Below are 24,348 nucleotides of genomic sequence, written 5' to 3'. Positions count from 1 at the left end.
TGCTTGCTCCCAGGTTACATTTCAAAATGGTGTTCTCCAAAACATCAGCTTTCAATGACCATCTTCAAAATGTCTCTTAGCTGCAGCTCTTCTTCAAAATGTCACTCTCAGTTGCTCTGAGGTCATTCTGTTTGTGAACTCCTTTATATGACTCCCCATGATCCAATTAACACCCATCCTGAATGGGTGGTGTAACATCTCCATGTAAATTATCCAATCAAAGGTCTTGCCCATAGTTTATTGAGTCACATTTCCATGGAAACACTCAATCAATAGGTTCCAACCTAATCAACACTAATACATCTGCCCCCACAAGATGGCATCCAAGATAATGGCGTTTTGGGGGACATAATGTATCCAAACTGGTACAGCATGTAAAAAAAATAAAATATCTAGGAATACATTGAACCAAGGAGGTGAAAGACTTTCACACTGAAAACTAAAAAACAATGTTGAAAGAAATTAAAGACCTAATTAAATGGAAAGACACCTCTTGTTCATAGATTGGAAGACAGTGTCAAGATGTCAGTACTACCCAGGGTGACCCACAGATTCAACACAATCCTTATCAAAATTCTAGCAGCCATTTTTGCAGAACTAGAAAAGCCAACCCTCAAATTGATTTGGAATTGCAAGGGGCCCTGTATAGCCAAAACAATCTTGAAAAAGAAGAACAAAGTTGGATGATATATACATACTGATTTAAAAACTTACTAGAAAGATACAGAAATCAAAACAGTGTGGTACTCAGAGTACTTCAGGCAGAAAATAAAAAGTATTTGCAAAGTCCCATTGAAGGACTGGGGAAACATGTTGAAATATTAGATTTCCTCACCTGGGGAATTCCTGATATTGCTGCAAGCATTAGGAAATCCCAATTTAATAAGTCAAGCCCTCAATCTTGGGGCTTGCTCTTATGAAACTTATTCTTGAACAGGAGAAGCTAAGCCTCCTTGTAATTATACCTAAGAGTCACCCCCTCGCCCCAGAAACTCTTTTGTTGCTCAAGATGTTGCCACTTTCTCTCAGCCAACACTACAAATAAAGTTACTACCTTCCCCCTACATGGGACATGACTCACAGGGGCCCTGGCATCATGGGATTGAGAATGCCATCTTGACCAAAAGGGGGAAAAAATTAAAGAAAATAAAGTTCCAGTGGCTGAGAGATCTCAAATAGAGTCAAGGGTCAATCTGGAGGTTATTCTTATACATTATACAGGTATTCCTTTTTAGTTTCTAGTATATTAGAATAGTTAGAAGGAAACACCTGAGTCTGTTGAACAGTAATCCAGTAGACTTGATTTTTGGTGATAATTGTATAACTATATAGCTTTTATCGTGTGACCATATGATAGTGAAAACCTGGTGAGTGACAGTCCCTTTAACCAGTGTATGGGCAGATTAGTAATAAAATAATGACAAAAATATATATAAATAATAGGGGGGAAAAGGGTATGGAATGGTTTGGGTACTCTTTTTAATTTTCTTTTTTAAATTAAAAAAATTTTTTCTTTATTTTGGAATAATGAAAGTGTTCGCAAATTGATGTGGCAATGAATGCACAACTATATTATGATACTTATGTGCCACTGATTGTGGATTAGATGGATTATATAGTGTATGAGTATATCTCAATAGAATTGCATTAAACCAAAACAAAACAAACACAGTGTGATACTGTCATAAGGATAGACAAATAGGAATATGGAATAGAGAATAGGGTTCAGAAATAAATCCACACAACTATGGCTAACTGATTTTTTGACAAGAGTGCTAAGTCCACAAAATAGGGAAAGAATATTCTCTTCAACAGAGGGTGCTGGGGAAACTGGATTTACGCATGCAAAAGAATGAAGTTGGAGCCCAACCTCACACCACATATAAAAACAACTCCAAAGGGATCTAATTGTAAAGATAAAACATAGGGAAAAAAATCTCATGACATTTGATTTAGCAATGGATTCTTAATATGACACCAAAAACATGAGCATCAGAAGAAAAAAATAGATAAATTGGATTCTATCAGTATTAAAAACTTTTGTGCATCAAAGAACATTAGCAAGAAAGTGAAAAGACAACCTACAGAAGGAGAGAAAACAGTTATAAATCATATATCTGATAAAGGTTTAAAATCCAAAATACGTAAAGAACTCTTACCACTCAACAACAGAAAGAAAAAAAAATTTTTTTAATGGGTCAAGGACTTGAATAGACATTTCAGCATATGAAAAGTTGCTCTGCAAAAGATTATGGTCTGCAATATAAAAGCCAGTCCATTTTTGGTGTTTTGCATAATGGCAGTATTAGCAAACCAGAACAGGTGCTATTGTACATGGATTGTTAACTTGATTTCTTTTTTGAATTGTTCATTGTTGTGTAAAGAAACACAACTGATTTTTAGGTGTTGATCTTGTACCCTGTAACTTTGATGAATCTTTTTATTAACACTAGTTGCTTACTTGTGAATTCTTTGGGATTTTCTATATATAGGACCATGCTGTCTCCTAATGAAGATAATTGTACTTCTTTGTTTCCCATTCAGATAACTTTTATTTCTTTTTCTTGCCTAATCATTCTGGCTAGAACTTTCAGTACAACGTTTAACACAGTAGTGAAAATGGGCATCCTGTCTTGTTCCTGATCTTAGGGGTAAAGCTTTCAGTCTCTCCACTGTTTAGTATGAGGTTGCCTGAGGACATTTATCATGTTGGGGAAGTTTCCTCCTATGCCTGGTTTTCTGAGTGTTTTTATGAAAAGTGCTGGATTTTGTCATATGTCTTTTCTGGATACATTGAGATGATCATGTGTTAGTTGTTTCATCCTTCATTCTATTAATGTGGTTTATTATATGGTTTGATTTTCTTTATTTGAACTACACTTACTGTTCTGGTTTGATAATGCTGCCCATTATGCAAAATACCAGAAATGGACTGGCTTTTATAAAGGGGGTTTATTTGGTTACAGAGTTATGGTCTTAAAGCCATAAAGTGTTCAAGGTAAGGCATTGACAATAGGGTACCTTGTTGAAGGATGGTCAGTGGCATCCAGAAAACCTCTGTTAGCTCTGAAGGCACGTGGATGGCAAATGCTTGCTCCCAGGTTGCTTTTCAAAATGGTGTTCTCCAAAATGTCAGCTTTCAGTGGCCGTCTTCAAAATGTGTCTCTCAGCTGCAGCTCTGAGATCCTTCTGTTTGTGAGCTCTTTTATATGGCTCCACTGATTTAATTCAGACATACCCTGGACGAGTGGGGTAACACCTCCATGGAAATTATCTAACCAAAAAGTCTCGCCCACAGTTGATTGAGTCACATCTCCATGGAAACAATCAAAGGAGTCCAACCTAATCAACACTAATACGTCTGCCCCACAAGATTGTATCAAAGAACATGGTGTTTTGGGGGACATAATACATCCAGACGGGGACACTTGCATTCCTGGGATAAATCTCAGTTGGGTATATGGGTATACATTTGAGCATATAATCCATTTAGTGTGCTGTTGGATTTGGTTTGTGAGTATTTCATTTAGTATGTTTACATCTCTATACATAAGGAATATTGGTGTGTAATTTTCTTTTCTTGTGATGTGTTTATCTGGTTTTAGTGCCAGGGTGCTTCTGGCCACATAGAATGAATTAGCAAGGGTTCCCTCCTCTTCAGATTTTTAGAAAGTTTGAGGAGGATTTGTGTTAATTTTTCTGTGTATATGTGGTAAAATTCCTATGTAAATCCATCTGGTCCTAGAGTTTACTTTTTCTTGGAAGGTTTTTGATTACTGATTCAATATCTTCACTTTTTACTGATTCGTTGAGATCTTCTGTTTATTCTTGATTCAGTTTTGGTACTTGATGTTTTGAGGAATTTTTCCAGTTCATCCAGATTATCTAGTTTGTTGGCATGCAGTTGTTCATGTGACAGTTCTTTTTATTTCTGTAAGGTCATTATTAATGTTCCCTCTTCCATTTCTGATTTGGTTGTGTCTTCTCTGTCATTTTCTTTGTCAGTCTAGCTAAAGGTTTGTCAATTTTAGTGATATTTCAAAGAACCAACTTTTAGTTTCATTGATCCTCTATTGGTTTTCTGTTCTCTATTTCATTTATCTCTGCTCTAATCTTTATTATTTACTTCCTCCCACTTTCAGTTTAGTTTGTTTTCCATTTCTCTTTTCTCAATATATGAAGTTAGATTGTTGACTTGAGATCTTTTTTAATGTGGGCATTTACACTTATTAATTTCATTCTGAGCGTTTTGAGGCTTTTCTGTTCCTTAACATGTTATATCTCTCCATTTACTTAGGGTCTTTATTTCTGTCAATAACATTTTATAATTTTCTCCATAATGGCCATGAATATCTTCTGTTAGATAATTCCTAGGCACCTTAGTTTTGTTGCTATATTAAATGCTATCTATATTTTATGTTTGTTTCTTATACATAGAGTTGAAGTTAAGTTTTATATCTTGGTCTTATATCCACCAACCTTGCCAAGCTCTCCTGTTAATTCTAATAATTTGTAGATTTCTTTGAACTTTCTTTGTGGGCAGACATATATGTTAATAATGGCAGTTTCTTCATTTTTAATTCTTATACCTTAATATCTTTGTTTTATTGCCCTATCTTGGATCTCCAGTGTAGTATGAGCCAAAATGGTTGATAACAGGCATTCTTGTTTATTCTGGTCTCATGCTTTTAATACATTATTAACAATTGTGATTTTAAAAGGTTTTGATAGATACCCTTTCTTTCCTATTCACTAGAGTTTTGCTTCTGAATGGCTTTTGAGTTTCAACAGATGTTTTCCGCATCTATCGATTTGGTAGTTTTTAGTTTTTCATCTGTTAATATGGTGAATTACATACTACATTTTCTAATTTTGAGCCAGCCTTGCATTCCTGGATAAATCCATCTCTTTTACCTTTTCCATTCATTGCTGGTTGCTATTTACCAGTTGTTCTGGTTTGCTAATGCTACCATTATGCCAAGTACTGGAAATGGACTGGTTTTTATAAAGGGGGTTTATTTGGTTACAAATTTACAGTCCTAAGGCCGTGAAAGTATCCAAATTAAGGCATCAATGTGAGTATACTTTCACCAAAGGAAGGCCAATGGCATCTGGAAAACTTCTGTTAGCTGGAAAGGCACATGGCTAGTGTCTGCTGATGCTTTGCTCTGGGGTTCTAGTTTTGAAATGGCTTTCTTCGAAATGTCTCTGGGTTTCTCTTAGCTTGGCATCTCCAAACATCCTTCTGTCTGCATCTCCAAGTATCTCTAAGCATCAGCAAGCATCTCTTGGAGTGTTTTTTTCTTCTATTTGCTTCTCCAGAGCAAACTCTGGTCTAGCATCTCAAAGCATCAGCAAGCATCTGGGTCTCCTGGCTCAGCATATCCCAGGGCATTTTCACCTTTCTGCTCTCTGTGTGAGTTCCCTTTAAAGGACTCCAGTAAACTAATCAAGACCTACCCTGAATGGGCGGGGTCAAATCACCATGGAAACATTTAATCAAGAGGTCATACTCTAATCAAAAAGATTAATCAATATGCCCCCACAAGAGTGCATTAAAGAATATGACTTTTTCTGGGGGACATAACATATACAAACCGGCACACCAGTATTTCATTTAGTTTTGTTTTTTTTTAAATCTATATTTATCCATGAGTTTGGCCTTCTCTTTCCCCTTTATCTACTCTTCTTATCAGATTTGGCATTGAGGTCATGCTAGTCTTATAAAATTTGTTAGTATTTCTCTTTTAACTACTTTAGAAGAATTTCTGCAAAATTGGAATTATTTGTGTTTTGAATGTTTGTTAGAACTTTGTCCACCCAGGACTGATATTTTCTCTGTGAAAACAATTTAAAATAATGATTCAATTTCTTTTATGATATAAGACCCTAGGTATTGCATTTATCCTGTAGTCTTATGATATTTTTCCCCTAAGGTATATTTTCCTAAGAATTATTCCTTTCACATAACTTCAGATTTATTGAATGAAGTTGTCCATCATCGTCTGTCATCTAATGTCTGCATAAGTTAATTCCTTTTTCCTACTAAAAAAGGAGAAACAAATCTTGCCTAGCATTATACATTTTTTAGTGTTTTCAGATACTTTTTATTTAACTGATCCTCTCAAATTTATCTTTTTAAAATTAAGTATTTTTTCTTTATTATTTCATCCATTTAAATTTATTTTTCCTATTTTGTTTTTAACTTTTAAAGTTAGATGCATACTTCATTGGTTTTCAGGCTTTCTTTTTTATTATAAGCATTTAAGGATATGTTAGCAGTAATCCACATGTTTTGGTACGTAGTCTTTTTGTTATCATGTAGCTCTATGCATTTTCTGGTTTTCTCATTGATTTCTTCTGGACCCATCAATTATTTGGAAGATTTTTGTTAATGATTTCTAAATCATTGCATCATAGTTAGAGAAGGTACTCTCTTTAATATGTATTCTTTGCAGTTTTTTGAGACTTGTTTTATGTCTTGGTACTCAATTTTGGTAAATATTCTATTTGTCCTTAAAAATAATATGTATTTTCTGTTTTTTGAGAACAATATTTGGTATGTGATTATTGGATTAAATTAATTGTGTTGGTCAAATCTTCTGCATCCTTACAGCTTTTTAAAAATCTCATTGAATAATCAATTATTGAGAGACATGTTAAAATCTTCTATAAAGGTGAATACATACATTTTTTTCTTATAAATCTGACAACACAGTCTTTATATTTTGAAGGTATTTTTTTAGGTCAGGTGTTTTCAGAATTATTTTGTCTTGCCAGTGAATTCTTATATTATTATCATTAAACCTTAGTAATGCTTCTTCCCTTAAATATTTTACTTCATATTGATAAAGCTATGTCAGCCTTCTTTTGTTATTATTTACCTGGCATATTTTTCTTCTCATTTACTCTCTTACTTTCTATGTATTTCTCTTGTAAACAATATATAGATAAATATTTTTTAGTCCAGTTTAATCTTCATCTTTCAACTAGGTGATGGTGGTTATTTATATTTTTTGTTATTACTAGTAGAGTTGGATTTATTTCCACCATCTCTTTTTCTTTTATGAATTCTTTTTCATTTTTTTCTTATTCCTTAACTTTTTTCCATTTCCTAATTTGAAAGTTATACAACTTATTTCTGTTCTTTTACTGGTTACCTTAGAACTTTTAACATTTCTAATCACCTTAGAAATACAATAATGTTAGAATGTTTTGACTCCATTTATTTCAGTTTTCTTGTTTCTTTTAATCCCATAAAGTATTGTTTGTTTAAAGTTATAAAATTAGATTGTTATTCTATTTGGTCATTGTTTAGATTTACCTACCTGTTTATCTTTGTGCACCATTCTTTTCTGCATCTCATAATTTTTCCAGAAGTAAATCTTTTATAAATTCCTTAGGAATAGTATTCATATAAACTGTTTTGTCATTGATTGTTTTGTTCATTTGTTTTGCTTTCATGTGTATAAGAACCTTTCCATACATATAATCATAGGTTGATGGTTATTACTTTTATAAGCACTTTGTAAATATCATTTCATACATTTCTGGCTTCTGTTGCTGCTGTTGAGAAATAGGTTTTTATTAATATTTTCTTCCTTGCTACTGTTGCCAATCAAATGTGGAGTTGTCTGCCTGATGTGTGTAACAGCCAATCTATGACACTGAAGTTTCAAAGGGAGAGTTTATTGCCATGTAAAGCAAGGAGAACAGATGCCCTGTTAGCCTGAAATCTGTCTCCCCAAATTGCAGTAACTCTGATAGTTTTGTAGTATCAAAAGATAGGTAGGTTTTAGGATAATGGGTATAATGGCTTGAGATGATGAAATTAGAGATCATCTAATTATTAAGCATGTGCAGATTGATTACATGCCTAGTGACAGAATGTATGTAAGAAAAATTGTGGCCTAAGTATGATGATGGGCATGATTTTTAATATTGTAATGAAGTATAGTCACTTATAGGTTAAAGTTTAAGCTACTGTACTTGTCAGGCGAGCCAATTTTAGTTAAATCTAGTTTTGTCTAGTGAGATAACTTAGGAATTAGGGTGTGTGAGTTCTGAGCTGACTCGACTTCCTTCATTAATAAATATTTAAAGGGCTATCTTGTGATCACAAGACTTTAAAGTTATAGAACAGGATAAGGGGGTACAAAGCGAGGCCAGTCAATAAGTTATCACAAGGCTTTTATAATCATAAGGTAAAGAGAATCATTACTAAAGATCAACACAGCTGGGTTACAGTTCAGTGAGTTTCTGTAGATTCAGGTATTTACTGTTGGACTAGAAGGTAAAAAAGGCATCTATGTACTAATTCAGTAATCATAATCATTAACTTCTCAGATACACTACTTTAAAGAACTTCCTTTTCCTTGTCCTTGAACTTCTGTATTTTCACTGTGATGTATCTGGATGTGAATTTCCTTTTAATTGCTCTGTTTGGGATTTATTGTGATTCTGGTCTTTAATGGGTTCTAGGTAATTCTCAGCCATTATCTTTTCACATACTGCCACTCCCCCATTCTCTGTATTTTCTCTTCTAAAAACTCCAGTTTAGATGTGCCCAAGACCTTCTTCTTACTCATCAGGAATTACTAAATGTACCTTTGGAGTCTTTTTGAATTCTGGGAGTTTAATTTCTGGCCAACTTGACAATGAATCTAAAAAGAAGTTTTCTACACTTTATACATTTTAAGTTTTTTTTTTTTTTTTTGTACTAGACAGGTTTGTCATTGTATCTAGTCTATACTGCCAGACAGGGATCCTACACACTTGTTAAAAGCCTCTGGCTCCTCACTGCTGTGTTGCTACCTTTAATATTATTCCTCTGAAGAAGAAAGAGTACCTCTGTACCTTTTAATAATATGATACATTAAATATAATATCCCAATATATTTTCCCCTCACATTTCTTTGAATTTTTAAGAGGTTGAACGTTGTTACATGCATTTATTGCCCAGTTCTTTCTTTTAAAATTGTCTCTTCATATCCTTTGCCTTTTTTTAATGGGCTGTTTGCCCTTTATTTTTATTTGAATGATCTCTTCCTTAAGGATTTTACTCCTTTGCCTTATGTTACACACACACACACATACACATACACACATATATATATTAGTTTTTAATTGTAACTTGACTGTTTCTCTGAGCCTTATGGAAATCATATCTGTAATCTGGTTCTTAAGAGTTTTTCTTTTCATGCTTCTAAACCTTAATTTTTCATCATAAATACATTTACCTATATATATATCATTTTGCTTTTTTCTATCATGTTTTTTCCTCTTTGAATCTTTTAACTACCTGGAATTTATTCTGGGGTAAGGAAGAAAGAATATGGCCAAAACTTTTACTCTTAGGAAGTGGGTGTGCTTCTGTCATGGCCCAAGAGGGCTTTTGAACCAAAGGACAAAAGAAAGCACTGGACACTTTCTGCGACATGAGCTTTTATTTTTGGGGCTTACCTACAGGGTGGGAAATTGTCACGTTGCCCTGAATTTAGGAGCTTCTCTGAATGGATTCAGAAGCTGCTCTGAGTGGCAGCAGGTTCAGAGCTTAGTGTGAAGATACTCTGCCCTTTGGGGGGGGGGGGGCGGTGCTGAATAAGCTGGTGATAAGGGCTTGACATTCCACTGGGTATAAGAGCATAAGGCAGGAGCGGGGGTCTTGCAATGTAAGGAGGAATTGATTGTAATCAACAGGAAGGAGGGGAGGATTATAGATTATCTTGCAGATAACAGTATCTCAGAGAGTCTCAGAGAGGAGGTAGTTATAGATTACATTTAGCACTGGAGGCCTGATTTTACAGGGAGAATAGGTCAAACCTTAGCTGTCCTAGGTCAGGCAAACTGCTGTGTGCAGTCTTCAAAGCACTTGGGGAAGGCCCTGGGCCCAGGGCTCCCACTACTTTTTGTTTTTGTCCATGATTTACTTTATGATTTTTTCCATTGGACTTACTTTATGTGATTACAAAGGAAATGCATGCATGTCACAAATATTTTTAAAAGTACAAAAGTGTAGAATATATGAAAATACCCATATAAATTTAACTCCTAGAAATCACACTGTTAATATTTTAATATATAGTTCTTTGAGGGGTTTTTAATGCTTATATATTATTAGTAGCAGTCATATTGTTTTTATAAAATGGGGCTTTGCTTCTCCATGTTATTATGTTTAAAACTGTTCTATTACTGTAACAACTGTTTAGTGTTATACAAATCTATCATAATTTTAAAAACAATTTCCTTTTTTATGATTGGTATAATAAATGCTAAAGAATTAGTCTCCAAAGTATCACATAATTAAAAGCTCCCACTGCCCATTTCTCTTACTTGCCTTCACCAACCCGCCTCTCAACCCTTTCCTTTGGTTATTGTTTTAAATCTTTGCTTATATCCTGTATGTATGTTTGAAATTTTTTATTATTCACTGTTGCATATGTTTAATATATTTAATTATAAATAAATAATATAATTCTTTTACATGTTAGTGGTAATTAGTTTTGTGTTTATGGTATCTTTGCCAAATAGAAGTTTTCTTGAACGTATTTGTAGTCAAATATTTTAATCTTTTCCTTTGTAACCGAATTCCATCAGGCTAGGAAAGTCCATCCTCATATGATTATTCACTTATGTATTCTTGCAGTATGATCCTTGTTTCCTTATAAAACCTTCCAGTCATTAATCTTCTGGAGATATATTAGTATAAAGGAGTGCTATAGCAATGCAGCTTATGTTTTTCAATATGCCTAAATTGTTATATCAATTTATTCACTGAATAATATATTCTCACTGATTTGTGTGTGTATGTGAGTTTTAAGTTTCATTCACATCTTAATGTGATACTCTGTTATAACATATAATGCTTATTGTATATATAACAGACACTAAGACAGACTTATTATAATTCTCAAACTGACTTTTAAGGTGGATTTTTTTACCCTCATTTACCAGCTTAAGAAACCAAGGTTTAGGTAGATGAATAGACTCACCTAAGGCCAAAAAACTAGTTTGTATTTTTTTATTTTTTTTTTTTTTTTGAGATTGTTCACATACCATACAACTATCCAGAGATCCAAAGTGTACAATCGGTTTCCCTTGGTACCATCATACAGCTGTGCATACATCACCACAATTAATTTTTTTTTCAATTTTTAGAACATTTTCATTACTCCAGAAAAGAAATAAGGACAAAAAAAGGAAATTCACATCCTCCCATACCCCTAACCAACCCCCCTCCATTACTGATTCATAGTTTTGCTATATTACATTTGTTACTGTTGATGAAAGAATGTTAAAATACTACTAACTGTAGTACATAGTTTGCAATAGGTATATATATTTTTCCTATATGCCCCTCTATTATTACCTTCTAGTTACAGTGTCATAAATTTGTTCTAGTTCATGAGAGGGATTTCTTATATTTGTACAGTTAATCATGGACATTGTCTACCACAAGAGTCACTGTTTGTATTTATACATTCCCATCTTTTAACTCCCAGCTTTCCTTCTGGTGATATACATGACTCTGAGCATACCCTTTCCACCACCTTCACACACCATTCAGCACTCTTAGTTATTCTCACAATGTGCTACCATTACCCCTGTCCATTTCCAAACATTTAAGTTCACCCTACTTGAGCATTCTGCTCATAATAAGCAACCGCTCCCCATTCTTTACCTCATTCTGTATTCTGGTAACTTATATTTCATGTCTATGAGTATACATATTATAATTAGTTCATCTCAGTGAGACCCTCCAATATTTGTCCTTATGTGTCTGACTTGTTTCACTCAATGTATTGTCCTCACTGTTTCTTCATCAACCCATTTTTTAAGACAGTTTTGTTCATACACCATACATGCCGTCCTAAGTAAACAATTGTTGGTTCCCTGTATAGTCACGTATTTATGTATTCAGCACCATCGCCACTATCTATGTAAGGACATCTCCATTTCTTCCACAAAGAAGGAGGGAAGAGTCAAAGAAGGTAGAGGGAAAAAAGAAAAAGAAAAAAGAGAGAGAGAGGAAAAAAAAATGACAGAAAGCAACAAAAGGAAAGATAGCATTAAACTAAAGTGGAATAAAGAGTCAAAACATCACCAATGCCAGGAGTCCCATACCCTTCCCCATGTCCCGCCGCCCCCATATGCATTTAGTTTTGGTATATTGCCTTTGTTATATTAAAGGAAACGTAATGCAATGTTTCTGTTAAATATAGTTTCTAGTGGGCATTGATTGTATTTTTCTCCCAATCCCACCCTATTTTTAACACCTTGCAATGTTGACATTCATTTGTTCTACCTCATATAAAAACATATTTGTACCTTTTATTAAAGTCATTGAGCACCCTGGGTTTCACTGAGTTATACAGTCCCAGTCTTTATCTTTCCTCTTTTCTTCTGGTGTCCCACATGCTCCTAACTTTCGTCTTTCAACCATACTCACAGTCATCTTTGTTCAGTGTACTTACATTGCTGTGCTACTATTTCCCAAAATTGTTTTCCATACCTCTCACTCCTGTCTTTTCCTTTCTGTCTACAGCACTTCCTTTAGTTTCCTGTAGAGCAGGTATCTTGTTCACAAACTGTCATTGTCTGTTTGTCAGAGAATATTTTAAGCTCTCTCTCATATTTGAAGGACAGTTTTGCCAGATACAGGATTTTTGGTTGGTGGCTTTTCTCTTTCAGTATCTTAAATATATCACCCCACTTACTTCTTGCCTCCATGGTTTCTATTGAGAAATGCAAACAGAGTCTTATCAAGCTTCCTTTGTATATGTTGGATTGCTTTTCTCTTGCTGCTTTCAGGATTCTCTCTTTATCTTTGACATTTGATAATCTGATTATTAAGTGTCTTGGCATAGGCCTATTCAGATCTATTTTGTTTGGGGTACACTGTGCTTCTTGGATCCGTAATTTTATGTCTTCTATAAGAGATGGGAAATTTTCATTGATTATTTCCTCTATTATTGCTTCTGCCCCTTTTCCCTTCTCTTCTTCTGGGACATCAATGACACCTACATTCCTGCATTTCATTTTGTCCTTAAGTTCCTGGAGACATTGCTCGCATTTTTCCATTCTTTTCCCTATCTGTTCTTTTGTATGTAGGCTTTCAGGTGCCTTGTTCTCCAGTTCCTGATTGTTTTCTTCTGCCTCTTGAGATCTGCTGTTGTATATTTCCATTGTGTCTTTCATCTCTTGTGTTCTGCCTTTCATTTCCACAGATTCTGCCAGTTGTTTTTTTGAACTTTCAATTTCTACCTTATGTACACCCAGTGTTTTCATTATACACTTCATCTCTTTTGCCATATCTTCCCTAAACTTTTTGAATTGATGTAGTATTAGTTTAAATTCCTGTATCTCAACTGAAGTGTAAGTTTGTTCCTTTGGGCCATAATTTCATTTTTCTTAGTGTAGGTTTAGTTTTCTGTTTTCTAGGCATCTAATTTCCTTGGTTACCCCAATCAGGATTTCCCAGACTAAAATGGGCTCAAGTCTCAGGAGACGATAGTATCAGGTTTCCCTGAGGGTGTGTCTCAGAAGATTGGTACACCCTGTGAGGCCTCAAGTCACTGTGCTTTTCTGTCCAGCAGGTGGTGCCTGTCAGCCTATAGCTTCAGACTGTTGTAAAGAGGTATGGCCTGTGGCTCTTTTCCCCCAGGCTCTGGGGTCTGGTTCTGAATGGAAAGCGGGTAGTAGAGCTGGGCCTTACCCCTTTCCTCTTAGGGAAGATAGACCCCCTAGGGAGAGGTCATTAGCATTTCAGTGGTCTCTCTCTGCCTGTGCTATCTCCACCTTTGTCTGGGTCAGAGTGCTGGGAACTGAAAATGGCTGAGGCTTTGTCCACTGAGCCAAAGCAGGGACAGAAAGCCCCCTTCAAGGCCAGTCCACAGCCACCCTCCAGCTCTCCAAGGTCACTCTTCACCTATAGCCTCTTTCTGCTTGTTGGCAATTTGTATGGAGCAGTCCACACTTGTTAATTAAAACCCCAGTTGGAGCTCAGCTGTGCTATATTCACTTGCTCGGAGAGAGCTGCTCTCTGGCTCCAGCTTGTATCCACAGTTTTTACTTACAGATTTTATGCTGCGAAATTGGGCATTCCTCTCAATTCAGGTTGGTGTTTGATGAGTGGAAAGTTACGTTTGTCCCCCCGCAGTTGTTCCAGATTATTTACCAATTATTCCTGTTTCTTTATTAGTTGTTCCAGGGGGACAAACTAGCTTCCACTCCTCTTTATGCCGCCATCTTTTTCCATCTCACTGCTAGTTTGTATTTTAACAGAGATCTGCCTGATTTAAAAATCCAATCCCATTCTACTCTGGTGTATCTTAACCAGTGGTGTTATACTTTTAATTACCTGGGGAACTTTTAAAAATGAAATTTATTTAAATTAACTTTTAATTAAAGAAATACATATGCAAAGTTCAAAAAAATCAAATAATGTCAAACTGGTAGTGAAATACAGTGTTCCTCTACTTTTTCTCTACCTATCCCTGATTTCCTTTTACCAAGGGCAACCATTTATTGCTTAGCTATTTCTTATTGTAGTCACCTCCATTTCTCCAAATACCATGTTTATAGTGCTTTTTAGGGGGACATTTTTTATATTAGATTTTGATTGACTCTTTCCAATTACACACACATCTCTCCTCATTCCCATTCCTGCAATATTATATAATCATTTCTTGATAAATCAAATAAATATTCAGTGTTTACAAAATAATAATTGACTGTGTATGAATAGTGTTATTCACAGTTGAGGTCTGCAGCATTTAACAACTTTTAATTTTTCTTGAGGTTCATATTTGTCTCAGTTTTGTTTTCTTCATTTTTTTATATCTGCAGATCATTAATTTATCTCTAAACTCTTGGGAAACTTCAAAAATCTCCTATTTGTACATGCAAATACATCAAATACTCTTACCATTTTTCTTTTTGAGACAACCCACCTGAACTCTTCATTTTTTAGGCATTTCCTGTTTATTTCATGCTATTCTGCCCTACTCTCCTCCCTGTTTAATATAGTTATATACTACTTTAGACTTTGTGGCTACCCTTTAGGTGGAAAGCAAAATGTGTATCTTTTTTTCCTTCAGCAACACACAGTACCTCTTAATTTCCCAGTTTACAAGGACACCACTATCATTCTATTTACTTTTTCTCCTCTCCCTTTGATATTCCCATCTGTCAACAATACTTTTTTACATTATTAAAGCTGATAAGATAACATATGCATTCTACTTTGTAACTGTTGTAGTTTGAAGCTGTTATGTACCCTAGAAAAGGCCATGTTCTTTTTTTTCCCCCATGGTAAAAATAACCCTCTTGTTTATTTGATTAAACAAAAATAAAATAAAACTTCATAGGAACAATTTTAAAGTCCAAAGAGACATCAATTTTGTTTTAAGGCTGCAGTAACTGATACAACATCTCCTTTCTACCTTCTCCAGCCTTCTCTGTGACACAGTTATACATTCCAAAATGCTCATGTTTTTAACTTCAAAATGTTAGACCATATGCCTTATTTCATATATCAACTACGAACAGTGTGTCTTGACTCTCGACTTTGTAAGGTGAGCTTTTCAGCACACCTACTCATCCTTTCACTTTTCTTCTTTCTCCATATCCTGTTATGGTTGATTGCATTTGCATAATGGGATAGTCCATGCTTTGTCTATAATGGATTAAAATTTTTGAAATTATTCCATTATGACTATATAAAATTGTTCACTGTAATTCCAAGGATTAAAGAGGGATTACATTTTCTTCTCTGTAATTCTAATGCCATGAAGTATACCACTCCAGAAGAATGAGAAATAGATTCTTGTATCTTACATTTCATGACTTGTTCAAAATTATCCTGTATTTTAGTTTGATTTATATTTGAATTGTGCCTTTCTTTTAGTTTTCTTTCTTTCTCCTGGAGTATGATTGTTTTTCTTTTTCCTGTTAGCAGAAAAATCATATAGCTTCCTTTATAATTTCTAATATCCCCCAGCTTGTTACTAATTCTTGCCTCTTACTTGAAATTTCTTACATTCTTATCAAAGCCCTCTGACTTTATTATATTTAAACTGTATTATTTTCCAATTTTTTTCTTTATTTCCTTATGTTCCATAACATATCCTCAACCTCTAGCGGAGTCTCAATCAAAATAAATGGTCTATTGAGTCTCCTTTTTGTCCCAGAAATAGTGCCCAGAGCTCTTTGTTTTACTCTAACAATTAGAAATTGATTTATCTCCTGTGTATTGCACAGCTATTAATCTTGGGATTTCTTGTCACCATTCTCTTAGGTTATAGCCTCTATTTCCTGATCCTCTTCTTACTTTCCTAATTTTTTCACCTTGTTTTGCTGGAACAATCTTAACTTCCTTGGAAAGAGTGTATAAGAAGTAAACATTCTCATTTATTGAATGTTAGAAAATGATTTTTTACTGCCCTTTACCTAATTGATAATTTGATTTCATCCAGAATTCTAGAATGGTAACAATTTTCCCTCAGAATTTTAAAAGCTTTTTATTTAGCATCTGGTGTTGCTTATGGTAAGACATCAGATCTTTTATTGGTGATCTGTTATTTTTTTTTTCCTTCTAGAAACTTTTAAAGCCTTCTTTGTGTCCTAGGCATTCTAAAATTTTTCAGCAATATGTCTGTTTTAAAATTCATCATCCTTAGTACATAGTAAGGCTTCTCATGTCCCTACTCTTCTGCGGAAGTTATTTTATTGATGATTTTCTCACTTCTCTTTTCTCTGCATTTCTCATTGATTGTTTAGTCTGGTCCTGAATTGATTTGTTATTCTCCTCACCTTTTCTTTCAAATCACCCTACCTTTTCTCTTCTGGTTCAAAGCTCTAGGAGACCTCTTCAACTTTTAATGTTCAACCGTCCTACTGAACTTTTCACTTTACTAAAGTTTTAAATTTCTAAAGTTTTTAGTAAAGTGCTTCCTTATTCTCTAATTGATTTTTTTCAGAGAATTTTGTTTTATTAATGTAATTAATTAAAAATTTTTCTGAGGATACTAATTTATCAGTTATTTTTATTTAGTTCTCTACATTCCAGTCTTTTCCCTCTATGATTATTTCTTTTCTGCTTTTTTTTTTTTTGGTTGTTTTCTATTTCTATCATGTTTCGGGATTTTATTAAATGTCTGGTGATTCTTCGTTATCTGTTCATATTTTAGCAATTTTAAATGCCTCTATTATCATATATATAAGTGCACCTTGATATTCAAGTCTGTTTGCCACTTAGGTTCAGAGAACAGGAATTTGGATAGCAGAGAATACCACATTTTCAGAGTTGGTTCCCGAGTTTTAGATTATGAGTACTGAGAGCTTGGATTGCAAGGAATATTTGAACTTAATTCCTATATATAATACTATTTAGTCATAGGCAAGAGCATTTCTTGCCGTGGGCCCTGGCCTTAAAGGACCCTACTCTGTACCACCTCTAGTGACACCCTCATTGCAAGGTGAGAAATCGATAGGACCAAGGGGACAGACTCCTCCAGAATTTGCACCCATCCTTTTTGACATGTTCTTAGTAGCTGCAACTCAGAATTCCCTAACAAAACAGCCCAAGCCTGCTTCCTGTATTTATATGGGCTTCTTCTGGTACACCTTCCTGAAGGTCACTGCTGCACAGTGTGTGCATCACTAGCCCATGGCTGGATAACAGGTGGCTCTGTGTTAAGGGTATTCATAGGACTTGGGCTGCAGACTGTGATGTCCCCATGGGGTAGGATGTTGTCAGAGTAAAGACAAGGAGATTAGCAAAGAATTCTAAATTCAAATCTGGCATTCCATGTCATTATCGAAGTATATATTTTAAGTTAGAGTAGGATAGATTGTATTTGTTTTCCAGCATGATTTACAAGTTTTCAGTATTTAGATATATGGTATGTGGGCCTCCATTTGTACTCTTTTCTGGGTTCCCCAAATGTAAGGAGAAGGACTGCTTTTGTATTCTTTGATCTGTTTCAAAATTTTCTATTACTGATGATGTTACAGTACCAGAACCATGTTGTTTCATTTCTCCTGCTTCATAAAAAAAGTTTATAGTCCTTCCTCATTCTTTTTTTGGAATTTTTCAGGCAGTTCTTTCATGTTTATTTTTTCAGTCAGCTTCAGGATTTTTTTCTTTAAAAATCACAATTAGGCTTTGATTGGCATTGAATGGTAAATGGTAATAATAGATGAATTTAGTGATAATTACTGGCTTTACATTAACATTATTGATTCTTATATTCCAAAACAAGCTGTGCATCTTCCTTTATTCAAATCTTTTCTTCTTTTTTTTGGTCTTTAGAATTTTGAAGGTTTTGCTCACTTGTAAATTTCTAGGGTTTTTCCCCCTTTTGTTGTTGTTGCCATTGTTAATTGTCAATGGCATCTTTCTAATGTTACATATTTTGTTTATGCTTTCTATTAATTTTTAAAATTGATTCTAAAATACCAAAACAATATGTTCTTATTTAAAAAACCTTAGATGTACAACAATATAGTAATCTTTCCCAGAGACCCTGCAATGCTATTATGTGCCTTTTCTTAACTGATTCATTGGTTGTTTTTTTCTAAGTGACTACATATGCCTAACTCTTTTTAATGCCTACTGTTATTACCTGTTGTTACTATTTTTATAACATTTTTCAATTCCATGTTTATAGTGGTAATGGATTTTACCCTTTTTCAATATAAAGCATTAAATAAGAAGTTAATTTTAATCTTTAAATTATTATCCTGTGGTATTAATTTTCTAAGCCCTGATTTCCTTTTGTTTACATTTACTCCTTATTAATCTATTTTGCTGATTTCTTCTCTTTTCCCAAATATTGTAATGTTGCCATGCTCTAGGGTTCAGTCCTTTTCTGCTTTCCTCTTTATACTCAGATATGGTTATGTAGTCTCTTTAAATACCATATATTTTATGACAATTCCCAGTTATAAATCTGTAATCCAAGCCTCTCTCCTAAACTCCAGTCTCATATGTCCAGCTGTCTACTCAGAGACTAAAGTCTAAAAGACACCTCAAGTTTGTGTTCAAAACTGAATTCCACATCTTCCACATTCTACCCACAAACCTGCTGTACCCATGGCCTTCTCCATCATCCTTCCATTTCTCATACCACAAACTTTGAAGGCATGCTTGTCTCCTCTCTTCCTGTCACATCCCACATTCAAGCTATCAGGATATCCTCTTGGCTCTATCTATGAAATATATCCAGAATCTTACACGCTCACCATACCTCTGTTGACATCTCTCTGATCTGAATCACTGTCTTCTCTCACCTAGATTACTATAACAGGTCTCTTTGCTTCTCCCCATGTCCCCCATCTTCCATTATATTCATAAAACAGCAACCAGATATCACTCCTCAGAACACTTAAGTGGCTTTTCATCTCACTGGGAGTAAAAGCCAAATTCCTTAGAAGGCCTGTAAGGCTTATAAGGTTATTGTCTGTCCTCCCTGACTTCATCTCCTACCACTCAGAACTCTCCAGCTATACTGGCTTCCCTACTGTCTTCAAACATACAGGCATACCTTTGATTTTTGACCTTTAAACTAAGTGTTTCTTCTATCCAGAATGTTCTTTCCGCAAATATCTAAGTGACTAACTTCTTAATTCTCTTCAAACTTTGCATAAATGTTAATTTATTAATGATTCCTATCTTCGACTTCCCCCACACTGCTGATCTCCCTTACCCTGATTTTCTCTTTCTGTTTCTTTGGCACTTAGTACCTTTTAATGTACAATAAAATATACTTATTTGTCATTTATTTTCTCTTTCCCAAGAATATAAGGTCCATGAAGGTAAGGATCTTTATTTTGTTTGCTTGGGTATTGAAAATATCTAGAACCTGGCGTAATGTAAATATTTGTTCATTGAATGTACTTGAATGAAGTATCTATGCGGATGGAGATTATTTCAGTGCCTGTAATATTAACACAGGCATAAAATTATAACTGAATCCAGACCACCTTTATTATTCCTTCTTGCCCTGAGATTTACCGTACTGATTGTCATAATTCTAATCATTCCTTCTCGGATTTTTACAACAGCTATTTTCACTTTCTGTTCCTCCACGTGTAAGAACCATGAAAGCAGTGTTCCTGTGGGTTTTCTTTGCTATTAAATTCACATACTTCACTTCATGAATGTTCTTCCAGTACTAATAGAGGAGACTTTTTGTACTTGTACTTTTCAGGCTGGGAATCTATGTGTGAGACTAAAGAAATAACCCCAAAGAAGGACATTTACGAAGATGAATCATCCCAGAAGATAGAAAAATTTACAAGCTATGGGCTTGAGTACTCCAGTTTGAGAGAAAATTGGAAATGTGAGGACCATTTTGAGAGGCAGTCAAACAATCAGAAGGCATTTTTCAAGGAAGAAATAATTACTCGTGAAGAAGCCTTTGTTAATGAAAGAGACCAAGAATATAACAAATCTTGGGGAAGCTTCCATCATAACATACTGCTTCATACACAACAGATAATCCCCAAAGAGGAGAAAGTTCATAAACATGACACACATAAGAAAAGCTTTAAAAAAAAATTAATGGCCTTTAAACCCAAAAGTATCTATGCAGAGAAGAAACTTCTGAAATGTAATGACTGTGAAAAAGTCTTCAGCCAGAGCTCATCCCTTACTCTTCATCAAAGAATTCATACTGGAGAGAAACCCTATAAATGTGTAGAATGTGGGAAAGCCTTCAGCCAGAGATCAAATCTTGTTCAACATCAGAGAATTCATACTGGAGAGAAACCCTATGAATGTAAAGAATGTAGGAAAGCCTTCAGTCAGAATGCACATCTAATTCAACATCTGAGAGTTCACACTGGAGAAAAACCTTATGAATGTAAGGTATGTAGGAAAGCCTTCAGCCAGTTTGCCTACCTTGCTCAACATCAGAGAGTTCATACTGGAGAGAAACCCTATGAATGTATTGAATGTGGGAAAGCATTTAGCAATAGGTCATCCATTGCTCAACACCAGCGAGTTCATACTGGAGAGAAACCTTATGAATGTGATGTCTGTGGGAAAGCATTTAGCCTTCGTGCATACCTTACTGTACATCAGAGAATACATACTGGAGAGAGACCCTATGAATGTAAAGAATGTGGGAAGGCCTTCAGCCAGAATTCACATCTTGCTCAACATCAGAGAATTCATACTGGAGAAAAACCTTATAAATGTCAGGAATGTAGGAAAGCATTTAGCCAGATTGCCTACCTTGCTCAACATCAAAGAGTTCATACTGGAGAGAAACCCTATGAATGTGTTAAATGTGGGAAGGCTTTTAGCAATGACTCATCCCTCACCCAACATCAGAGAGTTCATACTGGGGAGAAACCTTATGAATGTAATGTGTGTGGGAAGGCCTTTAGTTACTGTGGATCCCTTGCACAACATCAGAGAATTCATACTGGAGAAAGACCCTATGAATGTAAGGAATGCAAGAAAACCTTCAGGCAGCGTGCACACCTTGCGCATCACCAGAGAATTCATATTGGGGAGTCACTGTCACCGCCCAATCCAGTCAATCACCAAGTCCTGTAGTACTGTCTTTTCAAATTTCTGAAATCTGTCCTCTTTCCTCCAACTCCAATGTTGTCACCCTAGTCTAAGATTCATCACCTCTGGACCACTGCTATAGCTTTCTATCAAGTCTTCCTGTATCCCCTTTTGCTCTCCTTAAATCCATTTTTTACAGTGTATTTAAACTGACTTTTTTAAAGTATGAGAACACACACATCACTGTCTCCAGTTAAACCTTTTTTGGCTTGCTGTTTTTCTTAGGTTAATATCCACAGCCTTTAAAATTATCTGAGGCTTTCCATTATTTAGTTCTTAAATTCCTTTGAGCCCTATTTTATTCCAGTCTCCCTGTCTGGAAGCTTGACACTTCCCAATACTAAAAGCTTAGATTCTGGAAAATCATAGTTCTGCCACTACTGTGGCGTTGTGTAACTTTGAGCAATTTTCTCAGCTTATCTAAACCTCAGGATTTTCTTTAATTTTAAAATTTAGATAATAAAGAATACTGTATTATAGAAATGAGTATTAAATGAAATAATAGTCTTGTAAATTGATGCATATTAAATGAGAAATTTGCATGTAAAGTACTTCAAATAGTGCTTCACATATAGCAGATGTTCAGTGAATAATAATACAATAATAATAATAATAATTCAATAATAATAATAATAATAACCATAATAATAGCTAACATGTATGGAGTGCCTACTATGCACCAGACACTGTTTTAAGTACTCAACTTACATTAGCTCATTTACTTCTCACAAATCAAGATTCCTTGGTGACCAAAGTGGAACATCCCTGGGAAGCATCAGGTCAGAACGGGGAAAACTTAAATATTTGAGAACATAAGTGGGCATCTTTGTACTCTAGGTGAGTAATCAAAATATACATAAGTGGTAAAACAAAAATTAACCATTTTGGGAAGTTTCTAAAGAGAATGAATTGGATAAACCAATTGAAATAAATTAGGATTCACTAAGAAGAATGCAGGACTTACTTTTAGATCAGAGAGAAAATAGAAATACACACAATTCTAAAAAACCAACATAGAAATTCATGTTCTGTGTATAGCCATGAGACGCAGGTATTTGTGTGGGCAAATTCATGATTGTGAAGCATTTAAACTATTCCAGGTCATAGAAAAAGGAGAAAGTTCCTAAAGTTTTTATCCAGTGGTTGCAAAATGGAAATCAAAAAGGGATTGAGGGAGGAAAACTACAGGCAAATTTATATCTTAACATAGGCTTTCATTGATTCAGTGAATATTGATTACTATTTGCCAGGCACTGTTAAGGCAAGAGGAGACAACAATAAGAAATAAAAAGACCATTCCTCCGTGGAACTAAATTCTAGAGGCTGAGACAGTTAATTCATACTGTAATATAAAACAGTGGGCATTCTAAACCCAGAAAACTGAAAGATAATAAGAAAATAAATCAATAATCATTATACAGCCCAGACTGAAGAAGCTCAATGTAATACAGTTGGCAGTTCTTCCTAATTCACGAATTCATTGAAATTCCAACCAAAATTCCTGAATGGGCCTTTTTTTCCCTTTAATTTCACAAGTTTGTTTTGAAATTCATCTCTGAAATGAAAATTCTTGAGAACAGCAAGAAAATTATTGAATCTGATTTATTTGTAAGAATTTTGCTTTTGATAAAGATGGTACTTCATAACAGTGTAAAAAGGATAGATTTGGTGTGCTCAAATAATTTACTATGTACATCACTAGTAGTAAGGGAAATACAAAATAGAGCCACAGTGAACTATTTCAAAAGCATTACATTGGCAAAAATTAAAATAGTGCCATTTATTGGAAAGACATGGAGCACTAGGAACTTTGCATTCCTAACAATGTGGCAATATCTGGTAAAGTTGAAGATGTGAATACTCTTTGACCCAGCAATTCCTCACTTAAAAATATACCTCTAGAGATGTGAGGGAGATGTACATGAAAGTCCACTCCAGCACTGTTTTTGAGAATGAAAAATTGAAAGAAATCTAATAACTATTAGGCTGAATATGTTAGAATACAAGGTAGAACAGATGAATTAGAGATATTTGTGTCAACATGGATAAATCTCAATAAAATGTTAAATTGAGCTAGACAGTATTTGTATTATATAATACCACTTATTTATGTAAAGGTTGAAAACAAGCAAATCAATTCTATGTGGGTTTTTTTTTCCCCATGGCTAAATGCTATATAGAAATAGTGTAAATACATTCATGGAAATAATCAGCAAATTTGGAACAGTGTTGACTTCTGGGGAGGGAGAAAAATGGGATTGGGGAAAGGGTACAAGGAAGATATATATATCTTTAACATTTTATTCTTTAAAAAATAAGCAAAGCTGGCCAATTCTTATGTTTTGATAAAGATGATTGTGGATATATGGGCATTGATTATTATTCTCTGTACCTTTCTGTATATTTAAACTTTCATAATTAAAGAAAGAACATTTAAATGATACTTGATTTTGTCAGTCATTTCCTTACTATAGCCCAGGCATTTGTTCCTATAATTTTCACCATTTTCTTCAGAAAGAAGCTCACTTACAATGAATTTCAGAAGCAACAACTTTTAACAGTTTGGTGTGACTGTCACTCCATGTTTGAGTTTTTTAAAATGACTATATGGTTGCCTAGAAGGTTTCATTACCTGTTTTTTACACTTTTTTTCTATCATTTTTAAGGTTTGTAGGGCTCCATTCTGTATGAACTATGATTTATTAATCAATTCCCTATTATTTCCAATCTAATAATCTACATTATTCATGGACCAATTACTACCT

General features: G+C 34.5%; 1 protein-coding gene across 3 annotated transcripts in view; it reads left to right on the top strand.

Moving 5' to 3' along the window:
- Positions 1-24,024, top strand: part of ZNF570 (zinc finger protein 570) — a 41,469-nt gene extending 17,445 nt beyond the window's left edge. For all 3 annotated transcript variants that reach the window (XM_037820235.1, XM_037820236.1, XM_037820237.1), the window contains one exon: positions 20,214-24,024. In XM_037820235.1, the coding sequence (XP_037676163.1) occupies positions 20,214-21,568 (1,355 nt within the window). In that variant the 3' untranslated portion in view covers positions 21,569-24,024. The remainder of the gene's footprint in view (positions 1-20,213) is intronic.
- The last annotated feature ends 324 nt before the right edge of the window (positions 24,025-24,348 follow it).

Source organism: Choloepus didactylus, chromosome 27 (assembly GCF_015220235.1).
Source record: "Choloepus didactylus isolate mChoDid1 chromosome 27, mChoDid1.pri, whole genome shotgun sequence".
Lineage (NCBI taxonomy): Eukaryota > Metazoa > Chordata > Mammalia > Pilosa > Megalonychidae > Choloepus > Choloepus didactylus.
Note: the sequence above shows the minus strand (reverse complement) of the source record. Positions and strands in the feature narration are given on the sequence as shown.